This window comes from Ostrea edulis, chromosome 4 (genome assembly GCF_947568905.1).
Source record: "Ostrea edulis chromosome 4, xbOstEdul1.1, whole genome shotgun sequence".
Classification (NCBI taxonomy): domain Eukaryota; kingdom Metazoa; phylum Mollusca; class Bivalvia; order Ostreida; family Ostreidae; genus Ostrea; species Ostrea edulis.
In genome coordinates, this window is record NC_079167.1 from 25232883 (window position 1) to 25254246 (window position 21364).

Genomic DNA, 21364 nt, shown 5'->3' on the forward strand with positions numbered 1-21364 from the left:
GCAAAGGTGACATCTCCATATGCGCGATATTCATCTTAATAGCTCAATTTTTGACGATAAACTGCAAGTCATCATGTTGATTTAACTACAACCAAGAGGAGAAAATCATGTCGCTCAGTGCATGAAGATGGAGATTTATTGAGTTAGAAAAGTCGTTTAATTGTTAAAGTTAGCGCGACATATGACATGTTAATTGATCGATTGTATATTGTTTAACGTCCTGCTCAAGAATTTTTCAATCATGTGGAGACGTCACCATTGCCGGTGAAGGGTTGCAAAATTTAGGCCTATGCTCGGCTCTTACGACCTTTGAGCAGGGAGGGATCTTTATCTTGCCACACCTGCTGTGACATGGGGCCTCTGTTTTTGCGGTCTCATCCGAAGGACCACCCTATTTAGTCGCCTCTTACAATAAGCAAGACTTATTCTAACCCGGATCCCCACGGGATTCGACATGTCGATGTTCAGTGAACACGACAAGGTACTCAAACGTTTCCGTACTTTCCATATACAGTGCAACGTTTCCATTAATAGTAACTCATTATAACGAGATAACTAATTCGTTATCACGACATAATTAACTCGGTATGACGAGATAACAGACTCATTATAACGAGAAAACTTACTCGTTAGAACAAGATAATTACATGTAACTCGTTATAACGAGATACCAACTTGTTATAACGAGTTAATTTTTACTTTACTTTTTAAAAAATGAACCTATGCGGATTTTTTAAAATATAACTCAAATTGAAATTTTATTTTGACGTACTGAAATAATGTCTACAGCCCGAGGCTACAGGTTAGTTTTCCTACCTTGGGAGTTAATACAAACCTGAAGGGGAGTACTTTAAATTTCCCCACGGACCGTCCTGACTATGGATTTCATATAGAATGATGGCAAATGAGTAAGTATCCCCTTTCTGGGTACCATACGGGCAAGCGGTTTTAGTTCTCAGCACCTCAGGTGCGGTCCATAACAATTCTGATTAAAAAGGATGAAATAGTAAATATTGCATAATTTTTTGACAATTGATGAAAATGTAACATTTATTTGAAAAAATATATCCTCATTCAAATTTTGCCCTTTACAAAGAACAAAACAACTCTCTCTCTCTCTCTCTCTCTCTCTCTCTCTCTCTCTCTCTCTCTCTCTCTCTCTCTCTCTCTCGGAACTTCAATGATGAGAAATATACCTTCGTAATAACTTTCTGTTTCACTTTTGGTGTGGCTATCTTTACTAATCAGCTGATGTAACCCAAAATCTGCGATCTGAAGGACCCAGCGACTATCTACCAAACAAGTGGAGGACTTCAAGTTTCCATGGTAACCAATTTCACTTTCATGAATGAAGATCATTCCCTGCAAAACAATTGCGTGCAAAAGTCAGATACACATTTTGTGAAGTATAGTATACAATCATATATTAAAGAGAGACAACCTTACTTTGACTAAATCTGCCACGAGTGATGCAATGAACATGTCGTCTAAATGGAGATCTTCATTTTTCATTATATCCTAAAATAATTATAAAAATATGCATTATAAATTAAGTAAGATGTCATCTCCATGTACTGAAATGTGATGATTATGTTTCCTAGTAAATTTCCACAAAGATTTCATCAATTTTTGATAACTTGTATTTGGAGTTGCTTAGGTGTTCGTTCATTCAACAAACAAATGCATCTACAGAGTGGCCTGGAAAAATACACTACTAAAATATTGGTTCTTCTTCACCACGTTTCAGAATATGAAAGATGAACTTTTCAGAAAAAACATTGCTTTTCAAAAACTTTTTCAAATAATTTTTTTTCCCAATATATCCATTTCTAATGTAAATATGTTATCATCAGTGATATGATATACCATTCATTTGAAGTACATCAGGTTGGGTTTTTTCCCTAATGTTATCTGAAGCGCCGGCAGTAGTTCGCAATTTGTCATTGTGAAACGTTTGAAAACATGTCACTTAATCAGGTCCTCACGTAGAACCCCCTGCGCGGCCGAAACCTTATGTAATTGATGCAATAATGAATCAAAGTAAACCCTCCGTAATTGAGACGTTTCCTCTTAATTGTCATCAGTAAAACATTGAATATCGATTGAAGTACATCAATTTGTTCATAACAGTAATGACGCACTCTTTTACGTTTTGCTCGCCATGTTTGTAAAGCCCGTTATCTACGCAATTTTCTTCTTTAGAAAAAAGTAAGAGGAACAGCAATATATGATTAAAACCATGTAATGAATGATTGTTATTGACAATTCTAATTTCTCAATTCAGCCATAATACTTTAAGTACCTGTCCACCGTTGTTGCATAATACATTCAAAACACAATTGTACTGTGGATTTCATCTGTAATTTATTTTTATGTACTCTTGTGGTAATAATATTTTTTTTAAATAAAACCAAGTTTGACATCATCTCGGAGGTGGCGTAGTTGCATACAGGTATCATCAGGCATTTTTCTCTACCGTCAATCACAAAAAAAGATAATCAAATAATTGCGAAATAATGTGGGTTACAGCTTATCTTGAAAAACAAATTGTCGGCGCAAAATCGTTTACATTGATATATTTCCACACGTCTCGATCCTAACAGAAAATTCTTGAGTTAAAAAAAATGAACAGAATAAATGAAATTCGTATAAAAATAACCCAAGACTAGATGGGAGTCGAGAGAGTCTGTCAAGGTTATTTCGATCTTCAAACTAAACTGAAATCCTGATTACGGCGGAAGACATGATACATCTTTTTCTGGCATGCGCATATCAAATTCTTAACAGGAGAATTCTTCACGGCAACCCAGATTCATACCTTCCAGCAAGAAACGGAAATTCTTTAGATATAATGGGGTAAATGATCATTAATCATAAGAAATTAGGTCGGAATACACAGGAACAAGGCTATTACACAAAACTGCTCACGTATCGTTACATTCATTAGTGTAAACAGAAAATTTTGTATACTGCCAATCTCAAGACAAAATATTAATTGATAAAGATACAGAAAGCTTCTAAGTATAGCTGATACCCGTGCGGAGTCTTGGAATTATAAACAATCTTAGTTTACAATCTACTGATAGCTTAATTTTTGTACGTTGAATCAGTAATAAGTTGCCGCGAATATCGTCTGCAATATGAAATGAAATGTGCAATTCATGGCTACTAATTAATACAATGTATCACCAAAATTAATTATCATCAGCGAATGCTTCCCGAATATTGTCACGAATTTGATAAGTTAATGTCCATGTCTTCACTCCTATCACTATGTGAAAAAAAATGTAATGTACGCTTACGCATATCAATCGGGGAAAAGGGTCACCATTCCCAATAGATACAGCAGGCAATCTTCAAATACACCAAGGGCTTGCCAGTTAAATTAAACGTACATTTATAAACTTGAATTAAATAACAACGTATCCATTTTACACAATGTATTACTCTCTAAATTTGATATCAAATCTATAGGTTTTTTGTTGGTTTTTTTTTTTTTTTTTTTTTTTTTTTTTTTTTTTTTTTTTACTAATAAGTTTATTTTCCCCGATACCATTCTTACAAAATTCGTGTATATTTTGTTAATGATTAATTCAATCAATATAATTTCCATTTAACATGGGATTGAAAATTACCTGAGTGAATACAATATACTAACTAGATCTAAAATATTTTTAATTTCTAAACTGAATATATCCAGTAATCATTCCAAAATCCTAGAGATCATGGCGCTGTAGAGCAGGTCATTCTCTCGCATGAGGAGTCACGTGACCATCATTACCTAACGACCTCAAAGTCTGATGAAGGTCTTGACCTTCACAGACTTTGTTAAATTCGTATCTCATATATTAACCTTTGAACTAAATCTACCATAACTTTGTTGAGAATGGATAACTGTATGCCGAGGTCATCCAAATCATAGTAGGCATAAAATCATGTAAAAACGATAGTCATATGTAGCTTACCTTGAGACTTCCCCTGGTACAGTACTGTGTTACTATATATAGATGAGGGGATTCCACACAAACCCCAATGAATCTGTTAATGTTATCATGGGTTAATTCCTTCCTGATGTACAGTTGCTTCTTTAGGGACCTGTTCATGTCCAGGCTTTTTCTAGTGAGTATTTTGACAGATACTATAGTTCCTTTGTAGGAGCCCACCCTTATTGGCTGAATGGCGACTGAGCTACGGGACAGACTCTTTTTCTCAGCCTTTGTGCTGCCAGGAAGGGTCAATCTCCCTGAATCAGACTTTGTGGTACCAAGAAGTGTCGACCGTCCTGAATCAGACTTTGTGGTACCAAGAAGTGTCGACCGTCCTGAATCAGATTTTGTGGTACCAAGAAGTGTCGACCGTCCTGAATCGTCGCCATCGATGAGGAATCGCCAAGATGTGTTCGACTTTCTCTATAGTGAGAAAATCATTTTATATAGATGTAATATAAGCATAAAAACCACGTGTGTGATGGTGTTTAAAAATCATTCTTAATTAAATATGAAACCGACATTAGAATAAATTCCATGGCAATGGCTTCCTCGCTTTAGTTGTTGTACACAGACACAATACTGATGTTCCAAAATTTCAGAAAATCGTTAATGAATATAGTGGTATAATATTTACTATAAAACACTGATTTTAAAATCATACATGTATCATATTTTACCATCGATATTTGACGTGGATGTACTAATTCTACTACAGGGAACAAATATCTATAAACAAAACAGCTCTATACTGCGTCCCCAGGACACACATGCAGTCAATGGCTTCTTTTACATAGGACTTGTAAATCTGGAGTCTCGTTCTGTTTTTGACGTCACAATAGTTCTATCGAGATAATTGTATTATTTCCAACAGAGAGCAAAACTAATACGACCATACAGTAAGTTTATGTTTTCCCACCAGTGACCTCTCTTTCTCGATCTCTCTCTAGCATTGAAGAATATTGATACAATGCTTAACAATCTTACTAACTAGACATCAGAAGAGACTGGTGAACGCTTTCAGAAGATTAAAAGGCTCACTGGATGGGTCAAACTTCCCATTCAACAGTGGCTGGTTCAATGATAATGTCGTTCATCAATATTAAATTAGTTTTCCAAGTTTAAACAGAGGAGTCCCGAGTTTTCAAATACGAATACAAACATTCCAAACGTTCAATAAATGAATTAATCTGAGCATAAGACTTAAGATCTAGATACATGTAAATTTTAACCAAACATTGCAGGAGGTTTCGAATAATTCTAAATTAACATAAGGTTAATCTGATGCGCTGGTAGAGAAAACACTGAATTGGGGTGTCTTCTATCAACACCGTCCTAACAGTCTTCCTATTAAGAGGCTACCCTCCAAATATGAATGCCTCTTACTTTTACACAGGAATTAGGAAACTTAACTAAAACGTATAAGGTTTTTAATGCATGTTTGTCTTCGTCCTTGAATCCCAACGCCTGCAAACGATAACTACTTGAGAAAGACTGAATACCAAATGTCTCGCAAAGATGAATACTCGTCCCTTGAGAAAGATTGTTAACCAAACCCTTGAAAGGCCTCAAAAAGATTAATATTGTCCCCTGATAAGATTAGATACCAAACTTAAGGTCTCCCAAAGATGAATACTAGTATTATCCCCTACGAAGGTCTCCCAAATATGAATACTTGTCCATTATGAAAGATTTGATACCACAGGTCTCCCAAAGATAAATATTTGTCCCCTGAGAAAGATTGTATACCAAAGGCCTCAAAAAGAAGAATATTGTCCCTTGACAAGATTAGATACCAAAGGTCTCCCAAAGATGAATGCTCGTCCACTGAAAAAGAGTAGTTACCAAAGGTTTCCTAATGATGAATATCCATTCCATAAAAAAGACTGTATATCAAACCTTAAAAGGTTTTGGAATAAGAAAAACAAAACTAAATACTCAATATTTTCGTTGCATAACCTTCTATTCATCCGATTAAAGTGTGGATTGCATCGAATATACACTCCTGTGACGGAGCTAATGCTATAGCTCCGGATATAAGTAATAGAAGCTTTGTGAGAGGAAATATACCCCAAATCATGGACATTGTACGAATAAAGAAAAGCAAATGGAAAAAATATCAAGGACACAATTAAGTGAAAAATAATATAATTCACTCCAATAAAACGGACCTAAAGAAAACAGAACGCACAACCTTCAAAATTGATGCTTGGAAAACCTGAACCTACTGTTCACTGACAACAACAATGCTTCTCAAAATAGGATTCTATACATTAATCCAGACGATTTAGAAATTACATAGCTAGAGGGCCTTTTGTGTACTGGGAACTTAGATAATTTAAATGGTTACATGACAAATAGCTTTTCTCTGTACTTCTAATGTTTTATGCCACCAACAAAACATCCTTCATGTCCTTGATTTTCTTCCTTACACTCACAAATATCTCAAATTTTAAAAGTGATGTCATTGCTGTTTTTTCATTCCTCCTCTTTGCTAAAAACTCAGATTGTGCATACTGGAGGAAAAATTCTTTGAATCAAATTGGAATGTGATGAATCTGATGTATATATAGAGAGAGAGCGAGAGGGAGGAGAGATAAGAAGTGTTGAAAAAACAAATTAAATATCAAGTCCTATCTTTCTAACAATTATGTATCTAAGACATTTACATTAGCATATTCATTGATATATTTTTACAAAAATACTAACAAAAGAAGTAGAGGCTCTAAGGATCGCACTTGATCCAAGGGTTGTCGAAATTTATACATGTACCACTTGCAATTGGCATTGTTGTATAAGAGTTTAAGTGAAAACATAAAATAAACACGTCGTTTTGCAATTTGATCACGTCATTGGGAAGCTAAAAATAGTCATTCATCTAAATCTTTATAATCGCACTACATGACTACCAAAATTACATTAGGGCCTATGATATTGTGTTTGTCCAACTCTCTATTTTGTATGGCTTATAGGAGTTACGAGACTGATCACTGTTAGTTATCTTCACCTTTCATTAGTTAAATCAGTAAATCTCCAATATTGTAACAAAGAACTGCGAAGGATAGTATTGTTTCACCGCCTACCTTCTAGTCAATTTTTTAAGTTATCATTTTTAAATGATGTCTCAGTATGTCTATATAGATAGTCATAGGAATTTTCATAAAAGTTTCCTTTTTTAATGACAAAACAAAGAGAGATATCTCTATAATTTTGGTTCAAATCTCATATTTCACTATAGGAATCAATATTTTTAAAAATAACCCCCCCCCCTCGTGAAACACAAATTCCTTATTGCAGGTATTATAAATTGTCATTTAGCAAATTCATGACAAAACTGTTGTTTCACGGGGTGGGGGCATATGTTTACAGACCAAAACACACAGCAAATGTTCACCCTGTGATCAATTGTAAATGAGGTTAAAGTGTGAGAAATGAAGATTAACCATTTTTTTCCTCAGTAATACCAAGTAATTTGACAAATTAAATGGTTATTAACTGATATCAATGAGCATTTTAAAATGTACGACGTTCTAAAGCCCGGTCTCAAATAACATATTTTTCTACCCCCTAATCCAAATGAGTTGAAATTAAGAGCAATTAATCAATTAATACTGGTATCAAAGTTGATAATTAATTACTAATGGATTCTACTTTGCATTAAAAAATATCATTAGCAAAATTGCAAAGCTTTTCAAAATATAAGAGTAGAAAATGTAGGCGGGAATCCATAGTTAGCGTGCGTAGTTCTTTGGTATTAAATGTAACAGGAGAATTATTCACTACTTAGACAACGTATTTTGGGCGCTTTTATCATCAGCTTTGCATGGTGACATTACTAAGCTGCAATTGTAACATCAGTTGCAGCAACAACACCTGCATTTAGTTTGACATCTACGAGTTGTCGGATGGTTTCTATTAAAATGGTGGTGCAAGTAACATCGCCAGAAAACTCGGCAACTCTTATTTACGTCGCCAAACTTGCCAGTCAGCATAGTGCATTTCACTGACGGCAACGGAGGCCAGTCAGCATTGCGCGTTCCACTGACGGCGACAGAGGCCAGCCAGCAACGCACGATTCACTGACGGGGACAGAGGCCAGTCAGCAACGCACGATTCACTGACGGGGACAGAGGCCAGCCAGCAACGCACGATTCACTGACGGCAACAGAGGCCAGCCAGCAATGCACGATTCACTGACGGCAACAAAGGCCAGCAAGAAACGCACGATTCACTGACAGCGACAGAGGCCAGCCAGCAATGCACGATTCACTGACGGCGACAGAGGCCAGCCAGCAACGCACGATTTACTGCCGGCAACAGAGGTCAATCAGCAACGCACGATTCACTGACGGCGACAGAGGACAGCCAGCAACGCACGATTCACTGACGGCGACAGAGGCCAGCCAGCAACGCACGATTCACTGACGGCGACAGAGGACAGCCAGCAACGCACGATTCACTGACAGCAACAGAGGACAGTCAGCAACGCGCGTTTCACTGACGGCGGCAGAGGTCAGTCACAAAACTTATGTTCCACTGATGGCGACTAAGACGGCATTCGCATTATAGTAGTATATTCGGATCAATATGATTATACCTGATAGTAAGTGACAATCAAGTGGCAGCGTCAGAACTTTCATTAAATACTACTGATGAAAGATATTGCGGTTTAGGCCTTTTAAGCCCCTACTTCTTTAAGCAACACAAAACGAATACCCCAGCATTTCTGAATGACAAAATATTTTGGATTAGTAATCAGAAAGTTAATATTTACTATTAGTTACATTACATGTTCTAGAATAAGTCAGTAGCACAACCAGCTAATGTAACGTGAGCATACTAAATAGCTACTTAAACTATTAGATATGGACAAGTACACATCCATGCAAAATACTTGAATTATTCACCTTCATTAAATCGCTGCGAGATATACTCATTAAGTAACTATAATATTTAGGGAACAGATTGCTACTTCTCTTCTAGAATAAAAACAAATAGAAAATGAATAGATTTTTGTATCAAGTGCTTTTTTTTCTTCGTTTGTTTGGTAATAATAAATCTTGACAAGTTATAGGTATATACACACTTTTAAAACCAAATATCGGTCTCTCAGTACAAGTATACATGGCAGTAATCCCTCTCTCTCTCTCTCTCTCTCTCTCTCTCTCTCTCTCTCTCTCTCTCATTGTACTTAATGGTATGAATATTAAGAATCAATATAACATGAACAAGAACATTAAACAAAATTTTTCTATGATACATGAAACATCAAAGATATTACTAGTAGATTTGTATGTTAGATGGTATATTGTGATTTTTAGAAGTTACGAACTGACATTTCTCTACCATTACAACTAATATTGCATTATAGTGACATAAAACCTTTGCTGTAGACTATCAGAAGTGTTCCAAATATATCTATATTTTACACTGATGATTCATTGCATTTATGAACACAGAGTTTTCCAACCTACATGATTATTTTCATCAATAATCATCGACGCCATGGGAATAGAAAGAACTGGGTTTTTACTGGCTCCAATGAAGTTTCAGTAATTATACTATAGTAAACGATATTTTTTCTCAAATGTTCAAATAACCATTTTAACTGTGTTTTCCACACCTTTTACGCATGCGAGATAACATAGTACATAAACAGAGGCTTACATAGCATTAGAAAGTTTCTTTCAATTATCTTTTAGGTGCCACTGGTATATCAAAGATATGATTTTCACAATGTACACCCATGGTGTCTCAGACCATCAATGACAATTACCTATAGGCTCTCTTGGGATAAATAACTTTGAATGATGTACAATTCTTAAAACAAACATATTGATTTGATAGTTCATTAAAAAAGTGTCTTGATAGAGAAGCGAACGTTATAAAAAAAAAAATGAACAAGTTTGTTCATAGTAAGAAATGAACATACTGCAGTACTGAAAATGCTTTCTATGAATGGTTTAAATTGCTTTCTATGAATGGTTTGATACTGTTCCAAAGAACAGGTCTGATGAGGATTTAAAAATCTATAGAAGCATAAAGAACAATTACGTACAGGTCCCAAGACAGAGATTGGGAAAAGCGAAATTTTTCGTTAAATTCATTTTCATACTGGCCTCTGATGGGATGTAAAATCAATAACTTAAACTCTTAGAATGCTTAATACTTAAAGAAAAGAAAACGCCACCATGGAAAAATGTACAGAAATTCCAAAGTGAATCTTTGTGCACAGATCGGACAGAACGAAAATAAATAAGCCTTTCCTTCCTTCAAAAACATTTGAATTGTTCTGAGATTAAATGGGAGTGAGGTCCTACAAACAAACTTAAGGTCAGCGCACGTGCTATATTCTATTGATTGCCTGTCGTAGAATCATTAATGTAATGGGACACTAAGAAACAATTAAGTACGAGATAATGAGGAGAGATTGACGTGGAGACATCAAGGTCCCTGTAAAGTTTCAAAAAATAAAAACACAATGATTAGAGGAAGTAGAAATCAGGCAATCGGACAGATTGTTGTCATAGATTACTTTTGCCCGAATGCTGTGAAATCGTTTATAAAAATTATCATTCCTTCTCATGTTTATTTTGAAAACATGATAATATTGTAGACTGGAGTTGATTTTCCACAATATCTTTTTGCTGTATCTGCACTGGTTTTAATTTATTGTTGCCTACACTGATTTACGAAACCCATGCCAGTACATTGCTCCAAGATTTGGAGCAATGTACTGAAGAATTTTTCGCTCGCATAGAGACGTCACATGCTGGACGTGACGGGTAACAGTGTAGAGCTATGCCTGACGTTCACGGCCGTTGCACTGAGGGTTCTCTGTCGTGTCAATGCCTGCCGTGACAAGGGACCTCAGTTTTTTTAAGACCTCATCCGAGAGACCCACAATTCACTAAACAGTCTTCCCACCTAGTTAAAATTCTGAAATTGTTATTCCTACATATTTCCACGTAATTACCAGGTTAATCTATTTATTTTCTGCATAAAGCCCGAAAACTAGACAGTTATAAATACGCAAAAGCTAGCCCGGGAGGTGGCGTTTGCTTACATTGAATATTTGTAGACTTTGTTTATAAATACCTGTTATATTTGATCTATCCTTCAGGGGAGGCGTATAGTTAGCATATGACCACATAGGCGATGTTCAAAGGATGCATTAGTATAATACTTTATTTTTTAAAATGTGAAAGGACACAAAATTTAAATTTTAAAAAGATTGTCTTTTCCTTAATCAGTTACATATACATGTAACCTTCATCTCTTAAGATGTACTACAAGTGTTGATGATATGAAATATTTCCTTTTTTGTATGATTATATAAGAGCGTTTTAATCTATTCATTTCCGAATTAGTTTTGATTCCTTGACTACAACATATTTTAAAATTATCAGGGCGTATTTAACAGTAAATGTTTATTAGATCAAGGGTATAAAAACAATAAAACGCTGAGTTACATTTCAGACATGTTTTACGTAGAGAAAATTGATATATTAAAGAAACATGAGACACAAAAAGGATATTAAATTGTGAATGGATGTTCCATTAGACTCAATGTGGGTACAGTGAAAACTGCCTAATCCGACACCTGTGCAATCCGATTCACTGGGCATTCCGAACCTTATTTTCATTCCCAATTTCATATTTTCATTTGTTTTCACACTGTTTATTTCAATACACTGTGTATTCTGACAAATATATCTCCCAGAGCATGTCTGATTAGGCAAGTATGACTGTATTCGATTGGGAATGGCTGTTCCGTACGATTCAATGTGGATGTTACATTGAGAGTGGCTGTTCCGTACGATTCAATGTGGATGTTACATTGAGAATGGTTGTTATTACAATGAGAGAATCAAATGGGGAATGGTTCTTCCTAACATGCTACACATCATAAACATTACCTTTCTTTTTGCTGGAGATATGATCTCCTCGACATTGTCTACAAACATCAAGTCTTTGTATTCAAGTTTCCACAGCAGTCGAGCTATCTTTTGTTCATACAAGTAGTGCCTGAAAACAACCAAGATGAATAAGCATATTTATGTTCGTGGCTGTCTATAGTATTTGATGCTTCCGTATCACACAATCATACGTTGTTTCTTTTTTGTTTTCGACAAATTTGACACCAAAAACTAGATATGACAGATTAAACACATTTTTGACAGTATTTCCTTTGATAAGACGTGTCTCATTACTCATTGCTCTATTTGTAGAAAGATTAAAATTACTCAATCTCTCTTCTAATGAACGCGCATGCCCCCAACCCATTTACAGTTACTTTCATTTTCCAAATGAACATCCATTTGCATTCTGTACAGTTGACTACCCCCGGTTGAAAAGAAATTGCATGTACTTTGTATATAGTACATATAAAACTGGATTGAACGCTATGACGTCATGAATAAGAGGATTATGTCGAGTTTTTACAAAACTGCATGAAGACACAAATTTTTAAAGCATATTAACTTATAAAATAATATAGATCACATTTATCGGTCACAATCAAATCCATCTCTATGATTGAGCTTACTATTTTAGCTAGAATATCTTTATATTGTCGTGAGTGAAGGTTGTAACAATCTTCGGTTTCATCGATTTTTCAATAAAATGTTGCATTGCTGCTTAAGAGATTATGTTTGCTTTAATGCTGTTTTTATTTGTCATAAACACACAACTTTTAATGTTTGCCCTTTCGATTAAGTTACATATAGTAATATTTTGATTTGGTAAAGCAGATAAATAATAAAATCGTAACTTCTTTCCAACATTTACTATCAGGTAAGTTCGTTTTAAGTCACACAACGTGTTTCCTGTCAGCACGCACCTGCAGACAAACACCATTCCAACGCAGACAGCCGCCGCGATCACACTGCATATGGTGGCTAGCTTCCAGTCTGAAAAACCAGAAACCTGGGAAATCTCTTGGAACTTTCCTATTTGCTATAGCCTATACGTTTATAAGTTTACAATTTCTGTATACACAAGTATTGAGTAATGTGTAAACAGTCCTTGAATTAAGAATACCAAGTGAATGATAGTTCGGTGCCTAATTGAGTCTTGCCACAGGGTCCAGTTTGTAGTTTACAAACATTTTGTTCAGCTTATTTTATATTCTATTTCGGATAGAAAATATAATGTAAAATAAATGGGTACTACAGCTGCGAATCTCTTGAATTGGTTTGTATGATATGTATTGCATTTCGATAAAGGTATAAAACTTTTGTATTACGTGGGCATGCGCAGATAATGTAAACTTTCAGTTTGAAGAACACATCGAATATAAATTTAAAATGCAAACTAACTTGTATGAGCATGAAAATTCCGGAATATCTTAAATGTTTTGGCACGGGTATTTATCATTACAATTTGTATACACTGGACATTTGAATATAAGAAAATTTCTCTCACTATTTCATGAATACAAAAAAAAAACAATTGTCGACCGTTTCTACGGCCATGTTGAAGTTTAAAGATTAATGGACTATCTAACTAAATAATGCCCTAATTTTCAAGATGTAGAACTGGTATAAACTATTTTTCTAGAGGCTTTAAGACACAAATAAAAGTATTATTTGAAGATCAATAGAGAATACACCAAACTTATTTTTTCTACATAAAATATTTACACAGATACAGTGAATTGAAAGTACCTATTTTTGCTTTCATTTTCAGTCATTTTGTGTAAAAATAATTTCAGCGTGTTTGAAGAAATATTTCAATTATCATTTTTGTCTTAAATTATCTGGAAAATTTGTTCTATTTCTTAAAAATATGGATATTGATTACCTATAATGTTCATTACGTCAAAGCTACAGCTTTAAAGCTAAGCCAGTTGACTGTTGGTTTGTGTTCAAGATATATTCATATACAAGATATGATTCTGCCATGTTGCAGAGCGTTGGAATTTGGGTTAGAAAATTGTACAAACACAAAAAAATTTATGATAATCATTCATTTATTTGAATTATGTATTTGTGAATCGTGTGCAATCTGTGGCTTTGGATGTGACTGTAATTAACAACGTGATGAATGAATTTATACCAGGTTCATGTTGACATTTCTCCTCCTCGAATCCACAAGGTGGTTCATCTCGTGGCACTTGTCCAGATGTCCATTCAATCTCCTTATTTAAGGAAAACTCCTAGATAGGGCGGAAAACATTAATTGTAAAACATATACATAAATTGCCGACTTTTAGAAGCGTAAATATTGGTTTCTTTATTTCGACATACGCTTAAATACGTACCGGCACTCCAAAGTCACCAGGGTTTCTATAGAAACAACCAACTGAACCAAGGAAAGGTTGACCCTCGGATGGCTTTGTCAAGGTCAAAACTGAGTAGTTACCTTCTGCATCTCCGGTTTTGTCCACATAAACATCAAATCCTTGGATGCCTGAAGTAAATGGACACTAATAGATGGAGTAGCATTCTTAAGAATGGTGTGGTATACAGTACCATCATATGCATTATTCGGAGATTGATTCCCCTTATAGATATTTCACTAGACACCATGAGATGCATGTCGCAATAAAAGCTGATTATGAATATGAATGCTTTTGTTCAACAGTTTCTGAAGTATTTAATGGTTTTTATCAAATAAGTCATATGGGTTCATTCTAACACAAACGGCATCCTATAATGTACTGTTTTGCCTTTAATTGATTTACACCAGTGTCAGCGAGTCGAGACCCTCTTTTGGGATAACAAGTTCTATTAGCTTCAGTATTTCTGCTTCAGTTGACGAAGCGTGCATAAAAGGTCTTTCTTGTCAAATCTTCATTTGTTAACATTGCACCGAAAAGGGTCAAGTCAAATACAAATATTCCCTTTAATAGTTATGAAAAATCAATGTTAGAAACATATTCATTGAATATCAGATCAAAAATGTAATACTCAAAATGGAACTACTCTCGTGAACACAAGACAGTTAGCTATTACATAGCGGGCGTGTTAATACTCTTAAATCAAATCAATGCTCTCAATATCGGGTATCCTTTGTTTCATAAAACTTTGCCCATTAGCTGAATATCGCTATATTTGAATTAATAATATTACGATGAAAAGATCATAATTGAACTATTTCCAACAGTGAAAGACAATTATTAAAAGGTAAACTTCATGCAAACCGGACCTTTCTGCCAAATAATCGATATATGAATTTTGTTAATTTCATACAACAGAAAATATTATGCAGGATACATATATACATTTGATAAAAACTGGCTGTGCATTTTTATCACCAACCTATCCTTAATTATCATTACCATTGTGTTACTCTGGCATTGTGCAATACAACACGCTTATAACAAAGATGCTTATAATGAATTCACGCCTACAACAACGTGATTTTTCATCTCCCTGCAGTATGATTATATGACAAAGTACGTTTATTACGAATCAAAAGTTAGCTGTCCCTGACTTCGTTGTAACCGTGTTTTACTGTATATGTAAAATACTTAAAACTCCAGACATACATGTATATTCTTTGATAGATGTAAATGTATATCCAATAAAACTCACTTTTAAATGAAGCTCTCTGAATTTTTGAGACAATGTTTCTGCCGTCTTCAAAGCTGCTTTCATTGTGCGAAATGGCGACACTGAGTGCTCCAGCAAACAGCATCACGGCATCATACAAGTGCGCAGCGTGAATCGGTACAACCTGCTGAAACTATGTTTAGAAAAGATTTCATTTTAAACTTTTTTCTACTTAGATAAGAGAAATGATATTTCATTTGATACAATGACCAACCGTTATGTTTTTCAACGTAGGAGGTGGACGTGGCAGACTAATAGGCGGATCCATGTTACGCATGCGTACATCATCAATAAAACTGTCCCAATGCGGGTTACTGGGGGATCGAGGGGATATAACCAAAACATTGCGAAAGGCCATCCAATGATCCTCTCTTAGTTCTCTTTCAAATGGAGCTGCAAATACAAAAACAATTACACACAGTTGTGCTTTGATGAGAGAGAGAGAGGGGGGGAGGGCAGTTTCTGTGATTTTATGAATACCTCTTTGGCCTTGTTATCTTTTCAGATTCGACACTTTGAGAAAGTGGGATATTGTTGGATTTTCGTGCTTTATATATATTAAACTCACTTTTTAAAAAGTGTTTTAATTTTGATGTGGGCTGTTCGTCCAGAACTGTTATAACTGCATGATCACCGGTATTTTTCGTTTCTTTGTCCAAACTCCGTACAAAGTCTATCAGAGCATGGTAATCACCCAGAAAGACGTAAACTGTAAAATAAACTTATGTAATAAATAGAAATTTCTCGTGGGTTCACTGATAGCAAAATACGAATGTTATAATCCATGACCATTTGTGACAAAAATTTCCCATAGAGTTCAGATGTACTTAATACGTGGACAATGAGTCGTGTGAAGGCTCTCTTACTTCGTGTTAACATCACCGTGCTACGGACAATTTCTGATATATCAAGGCTAGGGGAATAGGGTTCCTGGAAAAGGACTTGTTGGCGGATCTCAATACCATTGTCCCTCGTCAGTGAGATCAGACTTTCTGCTGTTTGATTCCATACCGTCCGGTTACCCAGAACGAGACTGACCTTTCGCCAATTAAAATGTAGCAGTAATGAAGCTATGGACTTAGAAACTTTGGATGTAGAGGGTTGAGTTCTTAAAAACGTCTGGCGAATTCTTCTTTCAAGATTAGGGTCCTCTGACAACTCGGAATCATGGCATCTCTATACATAAATGAAAATAAAATCGATTCTAATAGATGCATTTAAACAGATGATGAACAGATGAAAGATTCGAGGGAACTACAAGTTGAGTTGATGAGTCTGGTTTTATTATCTCACACCTAAGATTAGGGCAAAGATCGATACTGGAACGAACTAACAAACAGGTGATAGAGGTGGACGATAGTGTTTGTCCTCACACACCGACACAGTACCAATACCGCCACCACAACAATACTTATCTTAATGTAACTGTGGCTATGATTAATAACGCTATAATAAGTTAAACTCTGAAGGACACACGCCATGCTTGTTGCATATGGAGCGCCAAGTTAACATAAACTCAAATAATTGAAGATATCTTCAATTATTTGAAGATATCATCAATTCATTTGATGCGCACAACAATTGAATTAAAGATCTCTTCAAATAATTAATGATATCTTCAATTCTGAATTATTGCGCGCATTAATTGAATTGATGAGAGCATTAATTCTTCAGCTGATTTGATGCGCGCTTTAATTGAATTAATGATCTCTTCAAATGAATTAATGACATCAACAATTGAATTGATGCGCGCTACAATTCAATTGAAGAGAGCAATAATTGATATAATGCGCGCATTAAATCAATTGATGAGAGCAATAATTGAATTGATGCGCGCATTAATTCATTTGATGAGAGCAATAATTGATTTAATGCGCGCATTAATTCAATTATTGCTCTCTTCGATTAAATTAATGATATCTTTAATTCATTTGAAGAGAGCAATAATTCGTTTAGAGAAAGCAACTATATAATTAAAGATATCTTCAATTCAACATATCCACAATTGAATTAATGATATCTTTAATTGAATTGTTGCTCTCTTTAAAAGAATTGATGCGCGCATTAATTCCTTATACAAAAGCATTGTAAATGATTTAAAGATATCTTCAATTGAATTAAAGAGATCATCAAATTATTTATACCGAGCTCTAAATTAATTATTGCGAGCAATATTTCTACTAAATTGATGTTCTCATCAAATGAATTGAAGAGAGCAATAATTGAATTAATGCGCGCATCAAATCTATTATGGCTCTCATTAATTGAATTAACGTGCGCATCAATTGAATTGATGAGAGCAATAATTGAATTGAAGCGCGCATTAATTCATTTGATGAGAGCAATAATTGATTTAATGCGCGCATTAATTCAATTAAAGAGAGCAATAATTGAATTGATGATATCTTCAAATAATTGAAGATATCTTCAATTATTTGAGTTTATGTTAATTTGGCGCTCCATAGTTGCATGTATTTACAATTCCTAAGTCAGTGCCTCTTTAATAACACATAACTCATATTTTGTGAATATGTACCTCCACAGATCTCTAATTGTATTGTGTCACTAGCAATGCATTTAGTTGACATTGCTTGAAGAAATTTAAATGAAATACTGAGTGTGCCATTTATGATGGCGGGATGGTATGACACACGCAGTATTTGTTCTCTTTCAGAGCCAAACTACGTGGTGTATCTGTTGATAAAAAATTGTTTTTAACTACGGATTGATAAAATGTCAAATTTTGTAGCATTTGGTGAAAGGTATAATAGCTTCGCATTGAGTAAAGATACAAAACAAAGGCGCTGATGAACAGAATTCCAAAACAATTGTATTCGAGTTCTGAATCAGGGTAACCATGCACTCCTTGAACTTGTTTTGTTGACAAAAGAAACTTTGCCCTATCGTGCTGAAGGGATCTAAACGTTCCTTTCAATGACCGATACACTGCTCACAACGTATCCACACATCAGACGGCCGAGATTAGCAAGTGAGTCACGGTCAATGATCGTTTTGAATTTTAGAATATTTTATTACGTAATATAACTACGATACATTTTGTTCTTATCTTAATGACGCTGTGTGGGAAGTGACAGACTGCTAAGAAAACGATTCTTTGGTCAAGCCCCGGATAATGAGTCGATGAGTAAATCTCCATTGTTCTCCAGAGAGAGAGAGAAGAGAGATTATACAACTTTTTTCAAAGTCTACTTCACAATGAACGCTTCCTGTGCATGTCGTCAGATGGTGATAAAAGCATTTTGTTTAGTTAGCACCTATATCCGTGTCATCAATTGTCCACTTTGTTGATAAAATAGATTTGCTGCTCTTTTTACTCGTATTAGCTTTGTTAAGCCATATTCCGTCAGCTTTAAATTTCCTCGTTTCGATTTTCAGTCCATTTGACATACAAGGCATCTTTAAAATCAATCCGTCTCTGTACTTTCCTAAGGCAATTTGGATCGTTTTACTGTTATGAAATTATTAATATTGATTAATTGTCCAAACAAAATCTCTCCACAAATTCAGAAATTTTAATTTCTTACCAGACAGTATGAATTGGTGAAGAGACTGTCTTATGTGCGTCATATCCTTGTAACATTTCACCTCTTCTCATATTCCGCCATAACTTAGGTAAATATTTTGCTAATTAATACGAATATGAGACTGCCACATTAAACAGGGAAGAGAGTCTATTGTAGAAGCCAGATAGAGAGTTAACGTGGTTAATGTTTTTTGATACTCTCATCTAATGATACTTCTAGGACCCTTAGCACAAAACCTATAACGTTTACTATGTGAAAATTTTGAACTTCATTTGGATGTTGTGGTGTAGACTACAGCTTGTTTTGGTGTGGTCTCTATAGTCACGCGAGAGAGGGGGATACTCTCATACAAATCCAATTCACTTTACCATTTCCGGTACACGATTGATTCCATATCTCAGGCATTTTCATTTCAAGTGTTTCTTTTTTGCAAGCGTAATTACTCTAGCATCGTCTTGTTCAAGACACATCATAATTTCAAATATCAAGTGCATTCTCTCTTTCACTTTTAATACAATCGTTATTTCGGCTTCAGCATGATCAACATTGACATACACAGATTCGATAAGTCATTGACGGTCTGACAAGGTGTTTGTTTCTGCTGGTAGATCAATGTACCCACCATGTGGTGAGCCGTTTCACGAGAACAAGTTTAGCAATAGTCACGATGTAACGAAAAAACCAAGTGATTAGTTTACAGTATCACATCGCATTAGGTGTATCAAAACTCTATACATTACAAAGCACTAACCAATGACAAGCACAATAGAAAATATACACATTCGAGAAAAAGACAGATTTACGACTACTTTCTTTAATAAACAAATCACTGGGATTTTTTGAATTGGTATTGATCTGTACAGATCACATGTCCGCATTATATTATGTACATGTATGTATACGTATATAATATACATGCACGCGATTGAATATACCACCACCGATCCCATTTTATCGTCACCTTTTTAGCATATGTCAACTTTAATGCCAATAGTTAATCTCGTTGTTTCTTTATGAAACATTTGGTCATTCTGTGTGGAGGCTGACACGTGCGCTTATCAACTGAATTTGATAATTTTTGCATAAAGAATGAATTGATGGAATGTTATATTCATCCGCGCGTGAAAATAACATTTTATTTCTCCAATGCATGAATAAAAAATTTACTTCTGGTCACTCAATGCTAACCCAAGTCTCTACTCACTTTAGACTTTCTTGCAATATAATGTGTAAAAAGGGGGGAGGGGTAATTATTGCGAAAAGTAAATCATGTTTGTACGTTTGTGTGGAGGTGTGCGTGTGCGCCCGCGTGTGTGGATGAGTGTGTGCGTGCGTGTGCTGAATTCGTTCATATTCTCTTTCTAATGCTGTACAGATTACTGGTATTATTAAATATTCAGCGCATGTATAGGTCTTTAGTCTTCCGGCTGATAAATTCCAAAATTCCACCGCTTAGTTTGATCAACGCGCCGATATACATGTATATTAACGGTAGATATGAGTTTGAGTTTAAGTGGTTCGGAAAACTTTCATTACCTCTACCAAGATTATATTTGAAAACTACAAAACGTTTCAGATGAAGAAGTAGATGCGTTTCTATTCACTCAGTGTTCGTCCTTTGTTTAATTAACGCGAAAGTTCCTTGCAGTTAAAAACAAAAATAAGGTAATAAAACGATAGAGCGCCCGTGTGGTTTAGTTGAATTCTATGTTTAATTCGAGAATAAACTTACACCCCTTCATCGAGTTCACCAGTTTCTGTTGATCTCAGAATATGGGTGCTTTAAAATGGTAGGAAGTTCTTGTGAGCATGATTAAAAATGACCAGCTGATTGTTAAAGAATTTACAGAAAAACAGTTCCACAATATTAATCATGCACTGCTGAAATCCACTACAATAGGATGCCCATTTCTCAACCCCATTAGAATTCCTATACTTGATCAATGCACTTTTTCTCACTTTAACTAGTTGGGTTTTTTTTAAACCAAGTAAAGCCAGCATTTCGCAAATTCTACGTTTGTTATGACGATCTGATTTAAAAATACAACCTGTCATTAGGTCGAATGATGTCTGACGTGTTTCATTCCAATTATTAAATCGTTTTGTGCATACTGATTTTGATTACGGACTACTCCGTTTACCCGATGAAGACAAATGGCTCATGGCGGATGTGACTGGTCAACAGGGATTTGGTGAACAATACACGATACAAATTGACTGAAAAGTTTTTATGAACTTTACTTGTGTATGAAGTGATGTGGTCACGTGATAAAAT

General features: G+C 35.1%; 1 protein-coding gene across 2 annotated transcripts in view; it reads right to left on the reverse strand.

Moving 5' to 3' along the window:
* LOC125671588 (guanylate cyclase 32E-like) overlaps positions 1-21364 on the reverse strand; it is a 66655-nt gene that overhangs the window by 14184 nt on the left and 31107 nt on the right. Inside the window, exons 6-18 of one of the 2 annotated variants that reach the window (XM_048907401.2) lie at positions 16411-16720; positions 16113-16253; positions 15759-15937; positions 15527-15677; positions 14251-14399; positions 14046-14145; positions 12829-12898; positions 11906-12014; positions 8894-8965; positions 3966-4409; positions 1447-1518; positions 1197-1362; positions 836-985 (exon numbers count right to left, since the gene is read on the reverse strand). In XM_048907401.2, the coding sequence (XP_048763358.1) occupies positions 836-985; positions 1197-1362; positions 1447-1518; positions 3966-4409; positions 8894-8965; positions 11906-12014; positions 12829-12898; positions 14046-14145; positions 14251-14399; positions 15527-15677; positions 15759-15937; positions 16113-16253; positions 16411-16720 (2113 nt within the window). The remainder of the gene's footprint in view (positions 1-835; positions 986-1196; positions 1363-1446; positions 1519-3965; positions 4410-8893; positions 8966-11905; positions 12015-12828; positions 12899-14045; positions 14146-14250; positions 14400-15526; positions 15678-15758; positions 15938-16112; positions 16254-16410; positions 16721-21364) is intronic. The other variant, XM_048907399.2, reaches the window with a different exon arrangement.